Source organism: Plectropomus leopardus, chromosome 7 (assembly GCF_026936395.1).
Source record: "Plectropomus leopardus strain MGB_pleo_1.0 chromosome 7, ASM2693639v1, whole genome shotgun sequence".
Taxonomy (NCBI): domain Eukaryota; kingdom Metazoa; phylum Chordata; class Actinopteri; order Perciformes; family Serranidae; genus Plectropomus; species Plectropomus leopardus.
Genome location: NC_142182.1, coordinates 970,071 through 992,705, shown reverse-complemented (window position 1 = coordinate 992,705; position 22,635 = coordinate 970,071). Strand labels below are relative to the sequence as shown.

The window sequence follows — 22,635 nt, the reverse complement described above, 5'->3', positions numbered from 1 at the left end:
CAAAGTCTGATTAAAGCTGAAACTAACACAAAGTCGTCTGTAGAGTCTAAAGAAGTCACTTTCACCTCTGCAGATGTTTCTGTTTCAGACACTTTGGTGCTGTGAGGAGAAGCTGCGCTCTCTTTGTCTGTCTCACTGCGCTGCTGTCGGACCATCGGCTGTATGATCTTCAATAATGCCACTTGGTTATGAAATTCTGTATTGCCAGGCAGGGTCAGAGATCTACGCCGTCAGAGATCCGCGCTGCCAGCAGTGTTGTGTTGGAGACCGAGCTCACAGCAGCGCCGTGTCACAACTGTGCGGCAAAAATACCATAAATGCACATTAAAAACCACCACAACATCAGCTTAGCCTCTACACCTACCCATCCAACTGACCACGAGCAAAGAGAAACACACAACACAGAGAAACAACACAATCATCTTCAGTAATGAACAACAGACAGGAGATGAACAAGAAAACAGTCTACTCACCCTCCCAGTCGGTGCTGCTCCGCTCCTTCGTTGATGCTAATAAAGCTGGAGATGGGGTTTTCCAGAGGAATGGAAACTCCCAAACACACAGTCTGTCCACTCATCCTTGCATTTCTGGGTTAACTCTTTTTCAAATCTGAGATGAATTAGGTGAGCTTTGCATGGACAAAGCATACTGCGTCTGTGATCGCTGAAAACGGCAGTGGAGGCCTGTGGCAGTGATCCATGCTGTTGGAGATCCGCACTGTCAGCAGCCATGTCGGAGATCCATGCTGTCGGAGATCCGCGCTGTCAGCAGCCATGTGGCAGTGATCCATGCTGTTGGAGATCCGCACTGTCAGCAGCCATGTCGGAGATCCATGCTGTCGGAGATCCGTGCTGTCAGCAGCCACGTCGGAGATCCATGCTGTCGGAGATCCGCGCTGTCAGCAGCCACGTCGGAGATCCATGCTGTCGGAGATCCGTGCTGTCAGCAGCCACGTCGGAGATCCATGCTGTCGGAGATCCGCGCTGTCAGCAGCCACGTCGGAGATCCATGCTGTCGGAGATCCGCGCTGTCAGCAGCCACGTCGGAGATCCATGCTGTCGGAGATCCGCGCTGTCAGCAGCCATGTCGGAGATAATAAAAATAGACAAATAAAGTTTTACTTACTTAATTTACATTTCCCGGCCTCGAAAAGGTCGAGGTTTTTGGACAATTTTTCGACATGCTACATTTTTGACCCAACCTACTATGATGTTTTTAACTTGAGGTTTCACATTATATTCTGTGATGCTTTTTGAGACATACTACACTATGAAGTTCAATTTTGTTTTTTTTTTGAGGGGGGGGTTTACACTATTATAGTTTTTAATGAATTTATTCAACATACAATACTAAGACTTTTTTAGACAAAAATTTTCGAGATACTATAGTATGGCGTTTTAGATGAAATTTTCAAATACTTTACCAAGTCCTTGTTAGACAAGAATTCCCAATATATATATTATTAGTTTTAAAGAATATTTTCAGCATACTTAACATTGCAATTTTTTGGATGCAATTTTTCAACATTCTATATTATGATGTTTGTGAAAGATTTTTTGACATAAAATACTTTTTAAAAAAGATTTTAATGAAAGTTTTCAACATATTTTTGTATGAATATTTTGATGAAAATCTTTGAAATGCTATACTATGTTTTTTCATACTATATTACAAAGTTTTTCGAGAAACATTTTCAACAGACTATAATATAATGTTAATCGACCAACATTTTTGACAGACCCTACCATGATGTTCTTTTTTTGACATAATATACTATGTGTATTTCAGAATGTGTATAACATACTATTCTCATGTTTTCTGACATACTATTATATGACATTTTTTTTACCACAATTTTCAACACATTATTATATGATGTTTTGATAAAAATGTTTTACACACTATATCAATTCATTTTTTCCACAAAATTTTTCAATATAATACGTTTGGTTTTTTTGACAAACTTTACTATAAAGTTTTTTGACGAAAAATTTTTGACATACTATACTATGATGTTTGGCGAGTTTTTTCAACACATTATACCAGGACATTTTTTGACCAGATTTTTGGACATGCTATACCATGACACTTTTTTGGAAGGTTGGTTTTCGATATACTATACCATGACTTTTTTAACAAATATTTTCAACATATATAATCTTTGGTCAAACCACAGAATGACAATATACAATGATTTTTTCCCCAACATGGTATAATTTGATGTATAATTTTGGGGGGGCAATACACAATGACATTTTCCTTTTATAGAACTTTTTTGTGGTAAAAAACAATTTGACAACTTATACTGTGTTATCTTTAAACATTAGTTATCGACCTTTTCTAAAACTTTTTTTTATCATAGTTTATTATTACCTTTTTTTAAATAATATACTATGACTTTTACTTCGTTTTACTTCAACTTCTCAAAAAATGATCTTTGACTTTTTCAATATGCTATACGATGATCTTTGTCGTTTTTATTCAACATACTATACTGTTGATTCTTTTTGACATATTCTATGACTTTTTAAATTAATAATATAGTTTACTGTATATACACACACACTATATAATATAGTTGTTTTTTTAAATTCTGTGACATACAATGTTGACGTTTTTTGATATTTTTATTTATTTTTGGAGGATGCTTCAATCATGTCAAACTGTGTCAATATGCTGGATTGAATCAGTACAACTGATCAACCACGCAGGATCATCGATCACGTACAGAGACTCTAAACACCTGTTTGACACCCGTTTGATGTTTTGTTTTTCTGGAAAAATGACAACAAGTCTGCATTTCTATCACCTGTCACCACCGACGCCATAAACATGAAGCTGATCATCAGTGTTGATCGCAGAGTCCGCCTCCTCGTCATACAGTTTTGAAGACGCGGTGCGACGTGCAGTGAACAGGCTGATAATCAATGGTTTAAAGCACAAAAACATCTCCTCATGCTGATCGCCTGATAAACACTCAGCCTATAGCAAACTGTTTCAACATTTAATGGCTGAGTTTGACTATCTGGAATTAAAATGACAGATAAACAACTTCATTTTGACTGGACGTCATTACATTTTCACTTACCACAATTTTCATTCGACATATTTGCAACGTCATATTGTCAAAACAACAGAAATATCCATACTTTAGTTTCAAATATTTAAAACCGAATTACAGATATCTGCAATGACGTCACTGAAACAGACGACGTCAGCGTGTCCGAAAAAACAACTGCTGATATCTGCAAGTTAGATCTGAACAGGCGAATTAAAGTTAAAGATATCTCAAACGTCATTTTGACTCCACAGAATTGTTGTGCGAGACGTTGCTCGATACCGGCCAACACCGAGCGCAGACGACGAAACTTTCGCGCAGAAGAAACGGCGGTCGGGGTTCTCGACAAGATTGTGAGAAAATGCCACGAAAAAGAAAGATCACGTAGCCAACAAAGCTGTGTCGAACGAGAGCTTTGCTCTCTCTTCAGGGACTCTATCAGGGGCCAGATTTGGCCCCGGGCCCTCAGTTGAGCGTCCGTGGCCTAAGTCGTCAGTTGGAGTGACGTCATGTGACAATCCGAACACGTAAAACCGCCAGTAGACTCGTGTGACATCCTTCAGAGAAAACTTTGAGAATTAAACCTTTCTGCTGATACAGCTCGTCCCGCAGCGTCCGACATAAAAACCGTCACTCATCGTGTCGGGAGACCGGCAGAGGAAAGCTTGCCGCCACGTGTCACGGCAGCTTCCTGCCGCGGCAGCGTAACAGGCTGCAGAAGGTCTTCCTGAAGGTGACGTTGCAGAGCGCGTAGCAGCCCGGGTTGATGGCGCTGTTGACGTAGCAGAGCCAGTAGCCCGTCGTCCACAGGACCTCGGGGATGCACACGTGACAGAAGGCGGCGACCACCGCCATGACGTTGTACGGCGTCCAGGTGAAGATGAAGGCCAGCAGGATGGCCAGGATGGTTTTGGTGACCCTCCTCTCCCTCGCCATCACCCTGCGCCTCCATCTCTCCTGAGACTTGACGCTGGGACAGGAGAAGATTGCAGAGGCCGTCCCGTGCAGGTCGGCCGTGGACGAGGAGTCGGTGTCGATCTTGTTGTAGTCTTCGTCCATGGCATGGCGTCCGGCGGCGCGAGGGCGGCACTGCTGAGGCTCTGACGTGTCACCGGGACTTCTGGAAACTTTGCGGCTCCCTCTGGGCTTCGGAGTGCTGGACTCTGATTGGTTCAGAGACAGGTCAGAGCCCGGGTCGCTCGCCACCCAGCTGCGCCGCTTCAACAGGAAGTCTTTGATGGACGGACTGGATGTCCTGAGCGCGCCCGGCTCAATCTGGATGGCGCTCAGTCGGCTGCGGCTGGCGGTGGACAGGCGGCTGTAAAGGCCGACCATGACGAGTGCCGGCAGGTAAAAAGAAGGAAGCGTCGTCCCCAAAGTCACGGCGGGGCTGGCGAGGAGATGAGTGTAACACTTCCCATCGGGAATGACGCGTCGTCCCCCGTCTGTCTGCCAGCAGAGGATGGCAGGGGCCCAGAGGACGAAGGACAGCAGCCAGGCGGCGCCAATCATCAGACCGGCCATCCCGCCCGTCCGCCGCGCCGGGTAGCTGAGCGGCTGCGTCATGCAGAAGTAACGATCCAAACTGATGATGAGCAGGTTCATGACGGAGGCGCCGCTAACCACGTAGTCCACCACCAGCCAAATGTCGCAGACGGCGGCCCCCAGGGGCCAGCGGCCCCGCAGCAGGTACAGCGTGTACAGGTTCATGGACAGCAGGCCGATAATCAGGTCCGCCGCCGCCAGGCTCAACAGGAAGTAGTTGTTGATGGTCCGGAGGCGGCGGTTCACTTTGATGGACAGGATCACCAGCGTGTTGCCGAGGACGGTGACGACGCTGAGGGAGACGGTTACCATGGCGATGAGGACCAGCTGAGCCGTGCTGTAGGGACACGCCACTCCAACCGCAGGCTGACAGGAGGCGTTCAGGCAGGGGCGGAGCCACAGGGAGGCGTTATGGTCGAGTTCAGGAGCTTGTCCCATTATCCCTGGAAACACACACACACACACGCACACACACGCACACACACACACACACAGTTGCACAGTGGGTAATGTTAGTGCCGAAAAAAAGAAGATCGATGATATTTCTGCAGTATGGAAGAAAAAAAACACTGAACACTACGGTATCAGCCGAAAACAAGATCTGCTGTACGGAGAAAATGTTGTTATATCATTAAAGTTCTTTTTGATAACTTGGAATAAAGACATGATAGACAGACAGATAAAGAAATGTGGCCCTGCGCTCCAGTGTTTGCATTTAAAAACAGTAGAAACTGCAGCTCTGCAGAGGAATTGCGTATTTTTATTGTGCCTTATTTCGATGGATTTGGTTTATTGTCTGTCCTTTACTTTCAGTCTTTGTTTATCAGGTTATTTTGCTACTTTTTGTTTTTCTGCTGATGGATGTGTTTGTGCTCTTTTCTGCTACTTTTTTCCAGTAAACATTAAAAATAACACAATCATAATCATAATTTAATATTTTACGTTATGTTACAGAATTATAATTTTTAAGCACTTTTTCCAGGTTTTTATTTTTAATTTTCTTTTTGGTAATTTTAGATTTTGCCTATTTCCTTTTTCCTATGATTTTGAAATAATTTGCTCGGGTTTCAAAGGGTTAAAAAAAGACACTAAAGAAAACAGAAACCCTACTATTCAGACGGTATGAAGCAGGAAAAAAGACGACAGCGTCCTTCTGAGTGGACAGAGTTCCGTCCAACTTACCGGAGATGTTGGACGTGCTGCAGATGTTGGTCCTCAGTGCGTCCTCAGCTTGCCGTCCTCTCTCCCGTCCGTCCCCCACAGCAGCAGCAGTGTATATGTAACGGAGGAATGCCTCATTCATCCTCATTAACAGCGTGGACACTCCGCCTGCATGTCTCCACCCGCTGCTGTCCTCACGTCCTCACACTGCTTCATGTGGGACGTAATGACACATTAATCTGAGGACAGACCGCGCGCAGCTTCCTCCCGACATTAATAACGAGTCTAAACACAGTCAGGAGCTTTTACTGCAGGGATACTCAACCCACGGCCCGCGGGCCAAATCTGGCCCCTGATAGGGCCCCTGGTGGCCCCCAAACATTTTCTAATTGACAATAAAAATAAAGTGATTGACTCTGTGAATGGTTTTTGTCCTTTTAGTCTAAAACAGCATCAAAATAGAGCTTGTTGATCAAAAAAAGAGCCAGAGGAGGATCCCCCACACCCCCGACAGAGGACACAGCTGAGACACTGATGTCCTAAGATCTGAGAAATGTCCTAAAACGCTATATACCATGGTCCGAAAAAGTCAAATCTGAGAAAAAAAATCGGAGAAAATTCCTAAAATCCTTCCATGAGAAGAGGCAACATGTAACTCTGAGGAGGGTCCCCAAACCAAATCTGCTTAGGGCCCCCAAAAGTCTAGGGCCAGCCCTGTTAGTCGCAGCACTAGAATCATTTGTGGCCCCCAAACAGAGCCGATCGAGCGTCCCTGTCTTTGAGTGTTGCGGTGCAGCTCTGTGTCTTCCTCTCGCTGAACTCTGGGGACAAACTTCAGTCCGGGCCGAGTCAGAAACACCTCAACACTCGACCTGATGATTTAGGACTGCGAGCGTCAGCCCCGACTGAGCATGTGCAGTGCAGCTCTGACTGTTATAAACACGCCGTAAACGCAACATTCAGCAGACGAAGGTCAAACCATCACAGACAAAATAAAGTAAACGTGCAGAGGGACTCGCACGGACGCAGGGACGCTGTTCTGATATTTTTAAACATCGTGAAACTTGTTTAGTTCAACGCAGCCTGTAAAACACAGAGAGGGCAGCAGCAACGACGGGACACTTTATCAGGCCCAAAACATCCTCAAATCTGAGAAATGTCCTCAAATCAAGTACTATAAAGTTCCTAAAATCCTATAAATGTCCTATAATCCAATGAAATGTCCTATACTCCAAAGAATGTCCTTAAATTCAAAAAATGTCCTTAAATTCAAGAAATGTCCTAAAGTTGTATTTTTTAAATTTAAATTCCCTTTTCTTTGACAAATTAGAGAAATAACATTTTTGGCATTTTTTTTTTTTTTAATTTGTTTTGGAAAATTTTTAAAAGAAAACCAGAAATTATGCCAAAATAACATTTATCACAACCAGAAACTGTATGAGCAGAAATTATAGCTCATTATAGATTATAATTATAATAAGAGATTTTTTTCATATATATATAAACATATATATAAAATTATATAATACTAAATTACATTATCCATACCAGCCAGAAACTGTAAAAAGATATTAGCGTTGAATTTTCACATTTCTGATGGTCCTTTTAATATATCATGAAGAAAAAAAAATCTAATCTTAAAATTCTTTTTTTAATTGTTTATTTAAACCAAATCACTTTATTATTCTATGTGTCATTAAACTGTAAAATTAAAATAAAGTGTTTGCACAAACGAACCAGCAGCACGAAAAAAGAGTGAAAAACCACTGAGGCTTTTTCAACTCCAGAATTTCAGCTTCAACTTTTTAACTTTCAAATATAAACGTGTTTAAATCAAACAGCTCAATAATGGTGGAGGGAGCGTCAGGCATTTTCCACGTCACTAACTCATCACCGTCTCTGATAAATAAAGAACATAAAGTTATGACTTCTTAAAAAATACAAATTTTTAAAAAAAAACAAACAAAACTTTTAAAGAAAAAAAAATTGCAACAAATTTTTGGAGATAAAACAACACAAAAGAAAAAAACTCACCAAAAATGTTTGAAGAAAAAAAAAAAAAAACCACCAAAAACAAACAAAAAAAACAAACAAAAAAAAGTCAAAATATTTTCAGCAAAAATTGCCTTAAAAAAAAAAATTACAGCCAACATGTGGGTATACTTGTTTTTCACAGGTGAGGAAGCTTGGCTGAATAACGTTGAACGAGTCGATGGAGGACAGAAAAACTCTCAAAGCTCTTTAATTACATCACGTCTAAAAGTCAAAGCAAAGAATCGAGCTGTACAAACTCCGGTCTGACCGAGCGGGAAGTGCTGACACTTGTACCTTAGTTTAGACCGGGTCAGTTCATCATTCACAGGAAACGGGGGGCGGAGGTCGCCTCCCCCCCGATAACCCCGACAAACACACACAAACAAAACAGACACGAGATCACCCAAACACATGGTTTTTTTGTTTTTTAAGTGTTCATGAATCAAGTAAAGCCAGGAGGAGCATTCAGATCAGTTTGTCACCTGCTGTGTTTGTTTTTCTCTGAACATGCAGCCACTGTCCTCGCCAGGTCGCCACGGAAACGAGATCCCTGATCTCACCTGGGGGGGGGGGCGACCTGCAGGAAATAAAGGTTAAATAAAAAATAAACAGTTAAGTGTCTCTGCACGGCTCCAGACAGGGCTCTTCCTCCTCCTCCTCAGGTCCGAAACACCCCGAAACCCACACATACACAACTTCATCAGGACCGTGTGTGTGTGTGTGTGTGTGTGTGTGTGTGTGTGTGTGTGTGTGTGTGTGTGTGTGTGTGTGAAATAAGAGTACGCAGACAAAGCAGCACAGAGCATCAGTCTCTCTCGACAGTCTCTCACAGGCTGCAAAAGAAAAGGAGCACTTGATCTGAAAATTCAAGTTTTTTTCTGCAGGACACAGCGGTGGGCGGGGTCACAACGAAGCGGGTGTGGTCATATAGGTGTGGGCGAGGTCGTACTATTGTGGCAGGTGAGGACAGGGGCGGGGTTTAGTGAGGACACACAATCATGAACCTTTTCCACTGCAGGAGCTTAAACAAGCCGGAAGTGCGGACATATAAAGACACGAGGCGTTCGTTCGACCTCAAAACTTTTGCTTTGGTTTCCAGGCGGATCGACATGTTTCCTAAAAACAAATGCTGTGAAACGCACGCCGTCCCCATCAGTGCCTGAATCAGCAACGTATATAAACAAAATTCTAGTAAAGATTTACTTGTATGTAGTTCTTTTGTTTTTACCGCAGTTTTGGTGATGTCAGCACAACTTTTCCCCTTTTAAATTAAACTGAATAAACTTTGTTTCTGTTTAAATTTGGGTTCTGTCAGTGCTGAACGCACCCCAGATACGGCGCTGGAGGCGGGGAACATTCATCCAACCTGACTGCCGTGGTATGAAAGAAGAATTATAACAGTGGCTGTAAATATTCACAATTTGTTGAACAGCAATTTCTATTTCTACAGTTTCTGGCTGAAAAAAAGGATTTAAAGAAAAAATGGTACATTTTCTTTAAAAAGCAAAAAAAAAACAAAACACGGAACATTTCTGTAGAAGGCTTGTCTTCTGTAAAAAAAAAAATTCCGAAAAACTGGAAGGAAATAAGATTTCTGCAATTTTTTAGGAAAAAAAGAACAGCACAAATTATCTTCTTTAAAAAATTAAAAATTGCACACACAAAAGAAACAAAATCACCAAAATTTTATTTAAAAAAAGGAAACACTAAACATCTGAAAGAAAAAAAGGCAAAATGTTTTTCTTTTAAAAAAATGCCTTTTTTTCTAAAGAATTAAAATCACATTTTTTTTTCAAAGAAAAACAAAATCACCAAAAATTTTTGAAGAAAAAATAAATGAAAGGAAAAAAAGCCAAAATGACCACCATTTCTTCTTTTTTGCAACAAGCAGTAAATCACCTGTTGTAATGAATCTGCCTGACTCCAGCACTTCAGGTGCTGAATCGAGTTTTTGTGGCACATTAGAGCCACTTCATGTCAGCGGCTGACTTCATTACTTTACAAAATTCCATGTTTCCAAAACGTTCAATGATTTTTACTAATTACACGACTTTTCCAGGCCTGTAAAACAAGACTCTTCAAGGTTTCTTGATGACCGGGCAAACCCTGAATTATTTAAATGTTATTTTACATCAGCGCAAACAAGAAAGCTTGACTTTGCGCTGCGTTCGACAGGAGAGAACAGGAAACGGAGCAAATATTTTTAGGAAACATCGGAGAGAGCTGAGCGACGCAGCAGAGCGGAGAACCCGACTGCTGACGGTTAAACACACGGGAGTGTTGAAGAAGATCTACGCTGCCGACACTTTTTCCATCATCGCTCATCCTGAAACTAAACAGAACAAAGTGACGCCGTTTATCTCTCCGTCGCCTTTCTGTCTGAAACGTTCTGCTGTTTCAAACACTTCAGAACCAGCAGAACTGCTGCGGTTCTGAAGTGTTCAGCTGACGGGACGGTACCGCTCCTGCAGCGGAAAAGACACCGAAAACATCCCCAAAAAGACAGAAAAGAGCAAAGAAGCATGCACACACACACACACACACACACACACACACACACACACACACACACACACACACACACACACACACACACACACACACACACACACACTGTGGGGGGGTTTTGGAGCGGTCAGGGTTTGTTTGTTGAACTGCAGCATTTTGAAGCCGAGCGTTGATTCACTACAGTCAGACAACAGCAACCCGCTGCTGCAAAGACACAAATCTTCCACCGTCATCTGCAGAGTCAGATTCAAGATTCAGTCAGGGTGCAGAGTGAGGATACAGAGTCAGGATGCAGATTCAAGAAACAGAGTCAAGATTCAGAGTCAGGACTCAGGGTGAAGTTAAAGAGTCAGGATACAGATTCAGGATTCAGTCATAATTCAGAGTCAGGATTCAGAGTGAGGATGCAGATTCAAGATACTGAGTCATGATGCAGTAAAAAAACACAGTCAGCATACAGACTCAGGATCATGAGTAAGATTCAAGTTTCAGAGTCAGGATTGAGAGTCAGGACACAGAGTCAAGATACAGACTCAGGGTGTACAGTGATGGAACAGAGGCAGGATTCAGAGACAGGATTCCGAGTCAGGATTCAGAATCGGGATTCAGAGCAGTGATGCAGAGTCAGGATTCAGAGTCGAGATACAGAGCAGTGATGCAGAGTCAGGATTCAGAGTCGAGATACAGAGCAGTGATGCAGAGTCAGGATTCAGAGTTGTGATGCAGAGTCGTGACGCAGAGTCGTGACGCAGAGATGTTATTCGGAGTCGTGATTTAGAGTAATGATGCAAAATTAGGACTCGGAGTCGTGACTCAGAGTCATGATGCAAAATCGAGACTCAGAGTCAGGATTCAGAGCTGTGACTCAGAGTCGTGATGCAGAGTCATGACTCAGAGTCGTGATGCAGAGTGGTGAGTCCAGCCTCGGGCACGCGCAGCCTCCATCTCATCTTTTCAAACATCATAATTACACGCAGTAGAAAAACAAAATAAAGTAGTGCTGAATTCACTTTTTAAACACTTCAATCACATCAAAGTTCAACGTCACATGGCACCGAATGCAGCACGGCGGCGTCAGTGTGCGTGTGTGTGTGTGTGTATGTGTGTGTGTGTGTGTGTGTGTCCCTCCCTCCGTCCCCCCTCCCCCCCGGAGACATGGCACTTTGATAAACGGGCCCCTTGTCTTTAGTCGGGCGTCCTGCGTTCAAGTCAAAGCCCTTTCTGACGAGGAATGGTCGCGGTTCAGCTTCAGTCGTGTTTCGTAAGTGCAGAGGAAGTGCACGCCAACGCCACCCGCGGCTCGGGAGTGGGGGTGGGGGGGTCCTTGTGTCCCTTCATTTTTAGGCGAGAGACCCTGTGCAGAGTCAAAGCAGCACCCAGTGAGATAAGGCTTTGAGGAGCGCCCTCCGCTGGTCCCGTCAGCCAGCGCTCTGCTCGTCCCAGCCAATAGGAGAACTACCTGCTGTACGGGTCGCCGGGGTAACTGTTGGGGCCGCCGCTGCCGCCGGGGAGGGGGCTCTGAGAGGAGGAGGAGGAGGAGGAAGAGGGGGAAGACAACAGCAGTGAGGAAGAGGAGGGACCAGGCAGGGAGTCGTCGTCCGTTCGTCCCCCGTCAAACACGTCGTCCATGTCCACGGCCAGAGAGAGGCCCGAAGGCGAGGGGCCCGACAGCACCTGTGGGCCCCACATGGGGGCCAGCTGTTCAGACGGGCTGGAAGCCTGGGGCGAGGCGTAGGTCTGCGGCTGGGCGATGAGGAGGGGCCCTGATGTGGAGGGGGCCCCAGTGGGGTCCACTGCAGGCCTGGAGGCCCCCGTGCCGGTCTGGGAGCCCCGGTGGATGCGATGGCTGACGATGATGTTGTTCCCAAAACCGCCCATGGACGCCATGGTGGTGCTCTGCTCCCGCTGGACCACGGCTGTCATCCCGCCCTCCGCGATCAGCCGGCGGATTCGAGCCAGAGCGTCTTCGCCCGAGCCGAACTCCGGAGACTCTCCTGCACCAACGACAACAGACGTCACATCAGCAGGCGCCGGCTGCTTCTTTCACCGCCGCCGCCTCAAATGTGACTGATTTTTTCATAATTGAAATTTGTGAAATGAAACATACAGTAAAAAAAAAAAAAGTCTTAGCTGCTCCAAAGTTTTTGTGATATCAGTCAAGAAGATTTCAAAAGAGCAAGTTCAACGAGGAGGAAACAGGACGAGCGGACCGCAAACACACGGATCGACAGGAAGAACGACCCTCAGCTCACACACACTGTGTCCATCGCAGTGACACTCAGCTTAGGACCTGCGGGCCGAATCTGGCCCCTAATAGGGCCCCTGGTGGCCCCCCAAAAATTTTCTAACTGAAAAATAAAGTGATGGACTCTGTGAAATGTTTTTGTCCTTTTAGTCTCCATAAGGTGTCAGAGACATAAAACAGAGGAGGATCCCCCACACCCCCGAGAGAGGACACAGCTGAGACACGGATGTCCTAAAATCACAGAAATGTCCTCAAATGAGAGAAATGTCCTAAAATCCTGTGACGTTTCAGGGATTTTGGGAAGTTTCTCAGATTTTAGGACATCTCAAGAAATTTAGTATATTTCTAGGATTATAAGACATTTCTCGGATTTCAGGACATTTCTCGGACTCAAAGGCATTTCTAGGATTTTGGAATTTCTCCAGGATTTGAGGACATGAGTGTCTCAGCTGTGTCCTCTGTCGGGGGTGTGGGGGATCCTCCTCTGGCTCTTTTTTTGATCAACAAGCTCTATTTTGATGTAGTTTTATGTCTCTGACACCTTATGGAGACTAAAAGGACAAAAACTATTCACAGAGTCCATCACTTTATTTTTATTGTCAATTAGAAAATGGTTGGGGGCCACCAGGGGGCCTATCAGGGGCCACATTTGTCCCGCTGGCTGTAAATTGAGGATCGTTGCTCAAGACACAGCTTCTAAAAACACTCCACAGTCAAACAGAACTTGTTTCAGCTTCCAGCTCTGAGAGCATTTTGAGACGAGAAGCTGGTTTAATGGCATGCTGCGGTGGTGTTACAGTGTCAGTGTGGAGCAGTACCAGCAGGACCAGCAGGATCAGCAGGATTAGCAGGACCAGCAGGACCAGCAGGACCAGCAGGACCAGCAGGACCAGCAGGACCAGCAGGACCAGCAGGAGCTGTGGGTGTGTTGGTGTCAGCTGCAGCTTCCCTCTGGCTGCCGTCCACAGCTCTGCTGGTCTGAGATGCCTCCGGTTGTCCCGCAGCTGCTCCACTTGTGGACGGAGTCTCAGCAGGAACACCTGAGGAGAGAAGGAACGTCAACGAGCCTTTAAGACAAACTCCAGTCTCACTCTAGGACAACACGTGTCAGTATGAAACCAGTGACGGACGTCTTAGTCCAAACTGAGCAGTTAATACTGCACCTCATCCATGCATCTTCTCCTCAGAGTAAGAGTCCTGAAGAGTCTTCCATAAACTTCCACACGGTAACAAAAAATCCTAGAATGTCCTAAAATACTCAAATTGTCCTAAAATCCTACAAATTTCTTAAAACCTTCACAAAGTCCTAAAATCCACGAAAAGTCCTAAAATCCACGAAAAGTCCTTAAATCCTAAAAATGTCCTTAAATCCTAAAAACATCCTTAAATGCTACAAATGTCCTAAAAAAATCCCTAATATATGGCAAGACCCTAGAAGTGTCCTAAAATCTTAGAAATTTTCAAAAATCCTCAGAACGTCCTAAAACCTAAAATGTCCTTAAAGCCCTAAAATATCCTAAAATCCTAGAAACATGTTTGGGGCTGCTGTGACTGGCCCCTGACCTCCTGTCATGTTAAAAAAGTGTCCCCAAAGCAGGCTGAGTGTCCCTGTGTCTGAGATCTGTTATAATTGAGGTCTTTTGTAGTACAAATCATGGCGGTATTGAGGTATTAATGTTATAATGGAGGTCTTTTGTAGTAAAAATAATAGAGTTGTTGAAGTATTAATGTTATAATGGAGGTATTTTATAGTTCTAATAATGGAGTTATTAAAGTATTAATGTTATAATGGAGGTATTTTATAGTAAAAATTCTGGCGGTACTGTGTTTTTATAGAGGAGGTCTGATGGAGGTTCAGTACCGGGAGCAGGCTGTGAGACGCTGGGCTCTGATAGGTCCCTCTCCGTTTGCGTCTCGGCGTTCTGCAGCTGAATGATTGGCGTCTGGGTTCCTTGTGATGTCACAGAGGGGGCGGGGTGTCGGGGCTGCAGACCGATAGCATTCATCAATCCCATGTCTCTGTCCAGTCTCCAGCCGGAGCGGTTTGGACTACAGAAACCAAACAGGAGGATCATTAATGAGCCAATGTGGCACAAATAAAAAGACAATTATTCTTAGTATACTGCATGTTATATAGATTTTTAAATGATCTATTGTAGCTGCTGACAGTCTGGGATACGTCAGCGATCAGCAGCTGCACTGACTGTGACGGGTCACATGGCGGAAATAGCATGTATTTCCTCCATTTGCCAAATATGGTCAAAATGACCTCATCAGGTGTTTGGATGAATGCAAATAAACAACAACAAACACCTGAGTGTCACAGAAACATGACGTGGAAATGTTGAACGGAAAAATCGGAAACATTTGCAGGTTCTCACCCCGGTCTGTCAGAACCTCGGGTCCGGCTCGTTCCACTGTTGTTGACGGAAAATAAAGGTTCACTGCTGGACTCTGCGGGGCTCTCACCGTCACTCCGGTAGAACCTGAACACACACACACACACACACACACACACACACACACACACACACACACAGACACACACAGACACACACAGACAGACACACACACACACACACACACACACAAACTAATTAACGTCCATTCAGGAAGTCTGGAGAGCAGAGGAGGGAATTCTACGTGGAATCGCAGGGACCACGACCTCGTTAAAAGCACTAATTGAGCCTCTCCAATTAAAGTTCTTCCTGTTGAGATTGAGCGTGCAGATAATCACATCAGAGCGTCTCCGTGTGGAGGCGGTGGAGGGAAACCCAACAAACCAGGAACAACATCTGTGTCCATTCAGCTTCTTCTGCGACCCAATAAGGTTATTGATATTTATCAATCATCAGATTTTTATTAAGATGCTCATTGCCTTTTTCCCATGTTTTTGAAATAAATCAAACACGTTTTCTTAAGTTGTAAAGGGTTAAATTTGTTTACAACTTACTGCTTTCATATTTAATACTGCCACCAATTTCTGCATTTAAACTTCAATCTTCATCTAATCCTCAGAAAAACTCCAACACATCATCATCATCGTGATCGTGATGGTCATCGTGTCTGTGCTGCGTCACAGTCGCTGCAGGAAACTTCAGAAATCTCTCTGAGGTCAGACTGGTTTCAGTCCTCAGACCACCTCTGAACACGAGAGCTTCGGACATGTTTGATCAATACGGCCCAGAATAGAAAGTTTATATTTAAACGTGTGACAGCGGAGACACGTCTGAGACACAACTGAGACACAACTGAGACATAACTGAGACACAACTGAGACGTCTGAGACAAAACTGAGACACAACTGAGACATAACTGAGACAAAACTGAGACGTCTGAGACAAAACTGAGACACAACTGAGACATAACTGAGACAAAACTGAGACGTCTGAGACAAAACTGAGACAAAACTGAGACACATCTGAGACACATCTGAGACACGTCTGAGACACAACTGAGACATAACTGAGACAAAACTGAGACACGTCTGAGACAAAACTGAGACGTCTGAGACAAAACTGAGACGTCTGAGACAAAACTGAGACATAACTGAGACAAAACTGAGACACGTCTGAGACAAAACTGAGACACGTCTGAGACATAACTGAGACAAAACTGAGACACGTCTGAGACAAAACTGAGACACGTCTGAGACAAAACTGAGACATAACTGAGACACGTCTGAGACAAAACTGAGACAAAACTGAGACATAACTGAGACATAACTGAGACACGTCTGAGACAAAACTGAGACACGTCTGAGACACGTCTGAGACACAACTGAGACATAACTGAGACAAAACTGAGACGTCTGAGACAAAACTGAGACAAAACTGAGACACATCTGAGACACATCTGAGACACGTCTGAGACACAACTGAGACATAACTGAGACAAAACTGAGACACGTCTGAGACAAAACTGAGACGTCTGAGACAAAACTGAGACGTCTGAGACAAAACTGAGACATAACTGAGACAAAACTGAGACACGTCTGAGACAAAACTGAGACACGTCTGAGACATAACTGAGACAAAACTGAGACACGTCTGAGACAAAACTGAGACACGTCTGAGACAAAACTGAGACATAACTGAGACACGTCTGAGACAAAACTGAGACAAAACTGAGACATAACTGAGACATAACTGAGACACGTCTGAGACAAAACTGAGACACGTCTGAGACACGTCTGAGACACAACTGAGACATAACTGAGACAAAACTGAGACGTCTGAGACAAAACTGAGACAAAACTGAGACACATCTGAGACACATCTGAGACACATCTGAGACACGTCTGAGACACAACTGAGACACAACTGAGACATAACTGAGACAAAACTGAGACGTCTGAGACAAAACTGAGACAAAACTGAGACACATCTGAGACACGTCTGAGACACAACTGAGACAAAACTGAGACACGTCTGAGACAAAACTGAGACATCTGAGACACAACTGAGACATAACTGAGACAAAACTGAGACACGTCTGAGACAAAACTGAGACGTCTGAGACAAAACTGAGACACGTCTGAGACAAAACTGAGACATAACTGAGACAAAACTGAGACACGTCTGAGACACAACTAAGACACGTCTGAGACAAAACTGAGACACGTCTGAGACACAACTGAGACACGTCTGAGACACAACTGAGACAAAACTGAGACAAAACTGAGACACGTCTGAGACACAACTGAGACAAAACTGAGACACAACTGAGACACGTCTGAGACAAAACTGAGACACGTCTGAGACAAAACTGAGACACGTCTGAGACACAACTGAGACATAACTGAGACAAAACTGAGACACGTCTGAGACAAAACTGAGACGTCTGAGACAAAACTGAGACATAACTGAGACAAAACTGAGACACGTCTGAGACAAAACTGAGACACGTCTGAGACATAACTGAGACAAAACTGAGACACATCTGAGACAAAACTGAGACACGTCTGAGACAAAACTGAGACATAACTGAGACAAAACTGAGACATAACTGAGACAAAACTGAGACGTCTGAGACAAAACTGAGACATAACTGAGACAAAACTGAGACACGTCTGAGACAAAACTGAGACACGTCTGAGACAAAACTGAGACGTCTGAGACACAACTGAGACACACCTGAGACAAAACTGAGACACGTCTGAGACAAAACTGAGACATAACTGAGACAAAACTGAGACACGTCTGAGACAAAACTGAGACACGTCTGAGACACAACTGAGACATATCTGAGACAAAACTGAGACACGTCTGAGACAAAACTGAGACGTCTGAGACAAAACTGAGACACGTCTGAGACAAAACTGAGACATAACTGAGACAAAACTGAGACACGTCTGAGACACAACTAAGACACGTCTGAGACAAAACTGAGACACGTCTGAGACACAACTGAGACACGTCTGAGACACAACTGAGACAAAACTGAGACAAAACTGAGACACGTCTGAGACAAAACTGAGACGACTGAGACACAACTGAGACATAACTGAGACAAAACTGAGACACGTCTGAGACAAAACTGAGACGTCTGAGACAAAACTGAGACACGTCTGAGACAAAACTGAGACATAACTGAGACAAAACTGAGACACGTCTGAGACACAACTAAGACACGTCTGAGACAAAACTGAGACACGTCTGAGACACAACTGAGACACGTCTGAGACACAACTGAGACAAAACTGAGACAAAACTGAGACACGTCTGAGACACAACTGAGACAAAACTGAGACACGTCTGAGACATAACTGAGACACGTCTGAGACACAACTGAGACATAACTGAGACAAAACTGAGACACGTCTGAGACAAAACTGAGACGTCTGAGACAAAACTGAGACATAACTGAGACAAAACTGAGACACGTCTGAGACAAAACTGAGACACGTCTGAGACATAACTGAGACAAAACTGAGACACGTCTGAGACAAAACTGAGACACGTCTGAGACAAAACTGAGACATAACTGAGACAAAACTGAGACATAACTGAGACAAAACTGAGACACGTCTGAGACAAAACTGAGACAAAACTGAGACATAACTGAGACACGTCTGAGACAAAACTGAGACACGTCTGAGACACGTCTGAGACACAACTGAGACATAACTGAGACAAAACTGAGACGTCTGAGACAAAACTGAGACAAAACTGAGACACATCTGAGACACATCTGAGACACGTCTGAGACACAACTGAGACACAACTGAGACATAACTGAGACAAAACTGAGACGTCTGAGATAAAACTGAGACAAAACTGAGACACATCTGAGACACGTCTGAGACACAACTGAGACATAACTGAGACAAAACTGAGACACGTCTGAGACAAAACTGAGACGTCTGAGACAAAACTGAGACAAAACTGAGACACATCTGAGACACGTCTGAGACACAACTGAGACATAACTGAGACAAAACTGAGACACGTCTGAGACAAAACTGAGACACGTCTGAGACAAAACTGAGACATAACTGAGACAAAACTGAGACACGTCTGAGACAAAACTGAGACAAAACTGAGACATAACTGAGACACGTCTGAGACAAAACTGAGACACAACTGAGACAAAACTGAGACATAACTGAGACAAAACTGAGACACGTCTGAGACACGTCTGAGACATAACTGAGACAAAACTGAGACACGTCTGAGACAAAACTGAGACACGTCTGAGACACAACTGAGACATAACTGAGACAAAACTGAGACACGTCTGAGACAAAACTGAGACACGTCTGAGACAAAACTGAGACATAACTGAGACAAAACTGAGACATAACTGAGACAAAACTGAGACACGTCTGAGACAAAACTGAGACGTCTGAGAAAACTGAGACAAAACTGAGACACGTCTGAGACAAAACTGAGATATGTCTGAGACACAACTGAGACTCGTCTGAGACATAACTGAGACAAAACTGAGACACGTCTGAGACACAACTGAGACTCGTCTGAGACAAAACTGAGACTCGTCTGAGACAAAACTGAGACACGTCTGAGACAAAACTGAGACATAACTGAGACAAAACTGAGACACGTCTGAGACAAAACTGAGACGTCTGAGACAAAACTGAGACACGTCTGAGACAAAACTGAGACACGTCTGAGACAAAACTGAGACGTCTGAGACAAAACTGAGACATAACTGAGACAAAACTGAGACATAACTGAGACAAAACTGAGACACGTCTGAGACAAAACTGAGACGTCTGAGACAAAACTGAGACACGTCTGAGACAAAACTGAGACACGTCTGAGACAAAACTGAGACGTCTGAGACAAAACTGAGACATAACTGAGACAAAACTGAGACACGTCTGAGACAAAACTGAGACATAACTGAGACACAACTGAGACATAACTGAGACACAACTGAGACACAACTGAGACAAAACTGAGACACGTCTGAGACAAAACTGAGACACAACTGAGACAAAACTGAGACACGTCTGAGACACAATTGAGACATAACTGAGACACGTCTGAGACAAAACTGAGACACGTCTGAGACACAACTGAGACATAACTGAGACAAAACTGAGACACGTCTGAGACACAACTGAGACATAACTGAGACACGTCTGAGACAAAACTGAGACGTCTGAGACAAAACTGAGACACGTCTGAGACAAAACTGAGACACGTCTGAGAAACAACTGAGACATAACAGACAAAACTGAGACACGTCTGAGACAAAACTAAGACACGTCTGAGACAAAACTGAGACACGTCTGAGACACAACTGAGACACGTCTGAGACACAACTGAGACAAAACTGAGACAAAACTGAGACACGTCTGAGACACAACTGAGACAAAACTGAGACATAACTGAGACAAAACTGAGACACGTCTGAGACAAAACTGAGACACGTCTGAGACACGTCTGAGACATAACTGAGACAAAACTGAGACACGTCTGAGACACAACTGAGACAAAACTGAGACATAACTGAGACAAAACTGAGACACGTCTGAGACACAACTGAGACAAAACTGAGACACAATTGAGACATAACTGAGACAAAACTGAGACACGTCTGAGACAAAACTGAGACACGTCTGAGACACAACTGAGACATAACTGAGACAAAACTGAGACACAACTGAGACACGTCTGAGACACAACTGAGACACGTCTGAGACACAACTGAGACACGTCTGAGACAAAACTGAGACACGTCTGAGACAAAACTGAGACATAACTGAGACAAAACTGAGACACGTCTGAGACAAAACTGAGACACGTCTGAGACACAACTGAGACATAACTGAGACAAAACTGAGACACAACTGAGACACGTCTGAGACACAACTGAGACTCGTCTGAGACACAACTGAGACTCGTCTGAGACAAAACTGAGACACGTCTGAGACAAAACTGAGACATAACTGAGACAAAACTGAGACACAACTGAGACACGTCTGAGACACAACTGAGACACGTCTGAGACAAAACTGAGACATAACTGAGACAAAACTGAGACACATCTGATACACAACTGAGACAAAACCGAGACAAAACTGAGACACGTCTGAGACACAACTGAGACAAAACTGAGACACGTCTGAGACAAAACTGAGATGTCTGAGACAAAACTGAGACAAAACTGAGACACGTCTGAGACAAAACTGAGACACGTCTGAGACAAAACTAAGACACGTCTGAGACAAAACTGAGACATAACTGAGACAAAACTGAGACACGTCTGAGACAAAACTGAGACACGTCTGAGACACAACTGAGACACGTCTGAGACACAACTGAGACAAAACTGAGACATAACTGAGACAAAACTGAGACACGTCTGAGACACAACTGAGACAAAACTGAGACATAACTGAGACAAAACTGAGACACGTCTGAGACACAACTGAGACACGTCTGAGACACGTCTGAGACATAACTGAGACAAAACTGAGACACGTCTGAGACACAACTGAGACAAAACTGAGACCTAACTGAGACAAAACTGAGACACGTCTGAGACACAACTGAGACAAAACTAAGACACAATTGAGACATAACTGAGACAAAACTGAGACAAAACTGAGACACGTCTGAGACATAACTGAGACAAAACTGAGACACAACTGAGACACGTCTGAGACACAACTGAGACTCGTCTGAGACAAAACTGAGACACGTCTGAGACAAAACTGAGACACGTCTGAGACAAAACTGAGACACGTCTGAGACACATCTAACACACGTCTGACACTCACACAGGCCGGCAGATCACCAGGTCTCCCTTGTTGGTTCCATAAGCCAGACCCATCCCTGGATCCGGCAGCCAGCGGGCAGAGTTGATGCTGACGTGGCGCCGCTGGTCTGGAGCCATCGGGTAAACCACGTTGAACACCATCTGAAACACCACACACACACACACACACACACACACACACACACACACACACACACACACACACACACACACACACACACACAGACTGAACTGTTCAGATCTCACAGAATAAAAGTTAAAACCTAAATGTTCGATCACAGAACTGAGAGGCACAATTCACAGAATCAGGTGATCATAAATAAAAACTATATTCACTGTCACTGCTAATACGTCAAAGTTAAGTCCTCAAAGCAGGACACTCAACTTACAGCCCCCGGGCCAAATCTGACCCTGATAGGGCCCCTGTTGGCCCCCAACCATTTTCTAAAGCACAACAAAAATAAAGTGATTGACTTTGTGAACAGTTTTTGTCCTTTTAGTTTCCATAAGGTGTCAGAGACATAAAACAGCATTAAAAAAGAGCCAGAGGAGGATCCCCCACACCCCCGACAGAGGACACAGCTGAGACACTAATGTCCTAAAATCACACAAACGTCCTAAAATCATAGAAATGTCCAAAAATCTAATAAATGTCCAAATATCCTAGAAATGTGGTTAAGTCTGAGAAATGTCCTAAAATCCTATAAACCTCCTAAAATCCAAGAAATGTCTTGAAACCCAAAAATATCCTCAAGTCCTAAAAATGTCCTGAGATCTAAAAACATCTAAAAACCCTAGAAATGTCCTAAAACACTAGAAATATAAAAAAAAAATC

At 44.0% G+C, this 22,635-nt stretch overlaps 2 protein-coding genes across 4 annotated transcripts in view; both read right to left on the bottom strand.

The window, feature by feature from the left end:
* Positions 1 to 2,614: 2,614 nt before the first annotated feature.
* On the bottom strand, positions 2,615 to 7,845 carry LOC121938489 (muscarinic acetylcholine receptor M4-like). Its single transcript, XM_088079556.1, has 2 exons — positions 5,786 to 7,845; positions 2,615 to 5,046 (listed from the first exon to the last, which is right to left on the bottom strand). Exons 1-2 carry the CDS (start codon positions 5,910 to 5,912, stop codon positions 3,737 to 3,739), a joined length of 1,437 nt encoding a protein of 478 aa, XP_087935682.1. The 5' UTR covers positions 5,913 to 7,845; the 3' UTR covers positions 2,615 to 3,736.
* A 145-nt stretch (positions 7,846 to 7,990) lies between these two features.
* ambra1b (autophagy and beclin 1 regulator 1b) overlaps positions 7,991 to 22,635 on the bottom strand; it is a 33,995-nt gene continuing 19,350 nt past the window's right edge. For all 3 annotated transcript variants that reach the window (XM_088079552.1, XM_088079554.1, XM_088079553.1), the window contains 5 exons: positions 21,802 to 21,941; positions 14,933 to 15,037; positions 14,413 to 14,600; positions 13,370 to 13,591; positions 7,991 to 12,300 (listed from right to left, as the gene is read on the bottom strand). In XM_088079552.1, coding sequence (XP_087935678.1) covers positions 11,762 to 12,300; positions 13,370 to 13,591; positions 14,413 to 14,600; positions 14,933 to 15,037; positions 21,802 to 21,941 — 1,194 coding nt within the window. In that variant the 3' untranslated portion in view covers positions 7,991 to 11,761. The remainder of the gene's footprint in view (positions 12,301 to 13,369; positions 13,592 to 14,412; positions 14,601 to 14,932; positions 15,038 to 21,801; positions 21,942 to 22,635) is intronic.

Coding starts and splice junctions, on each gene's coding strand:
- LOC121938489 (XM_088079556.1), bottom strand. CDS start 5,912: ATGAGGATGAATGAGGCATTCCTCCGTTACATATACACTGCTGCTGCT. Junction 5,047..5,785: donor CAGCACGTCCAACATCTCCG/GTAAGTTGGACG, acceptor GTGTGTTTCCAG/GGATAATGGGACAAGCTCCT.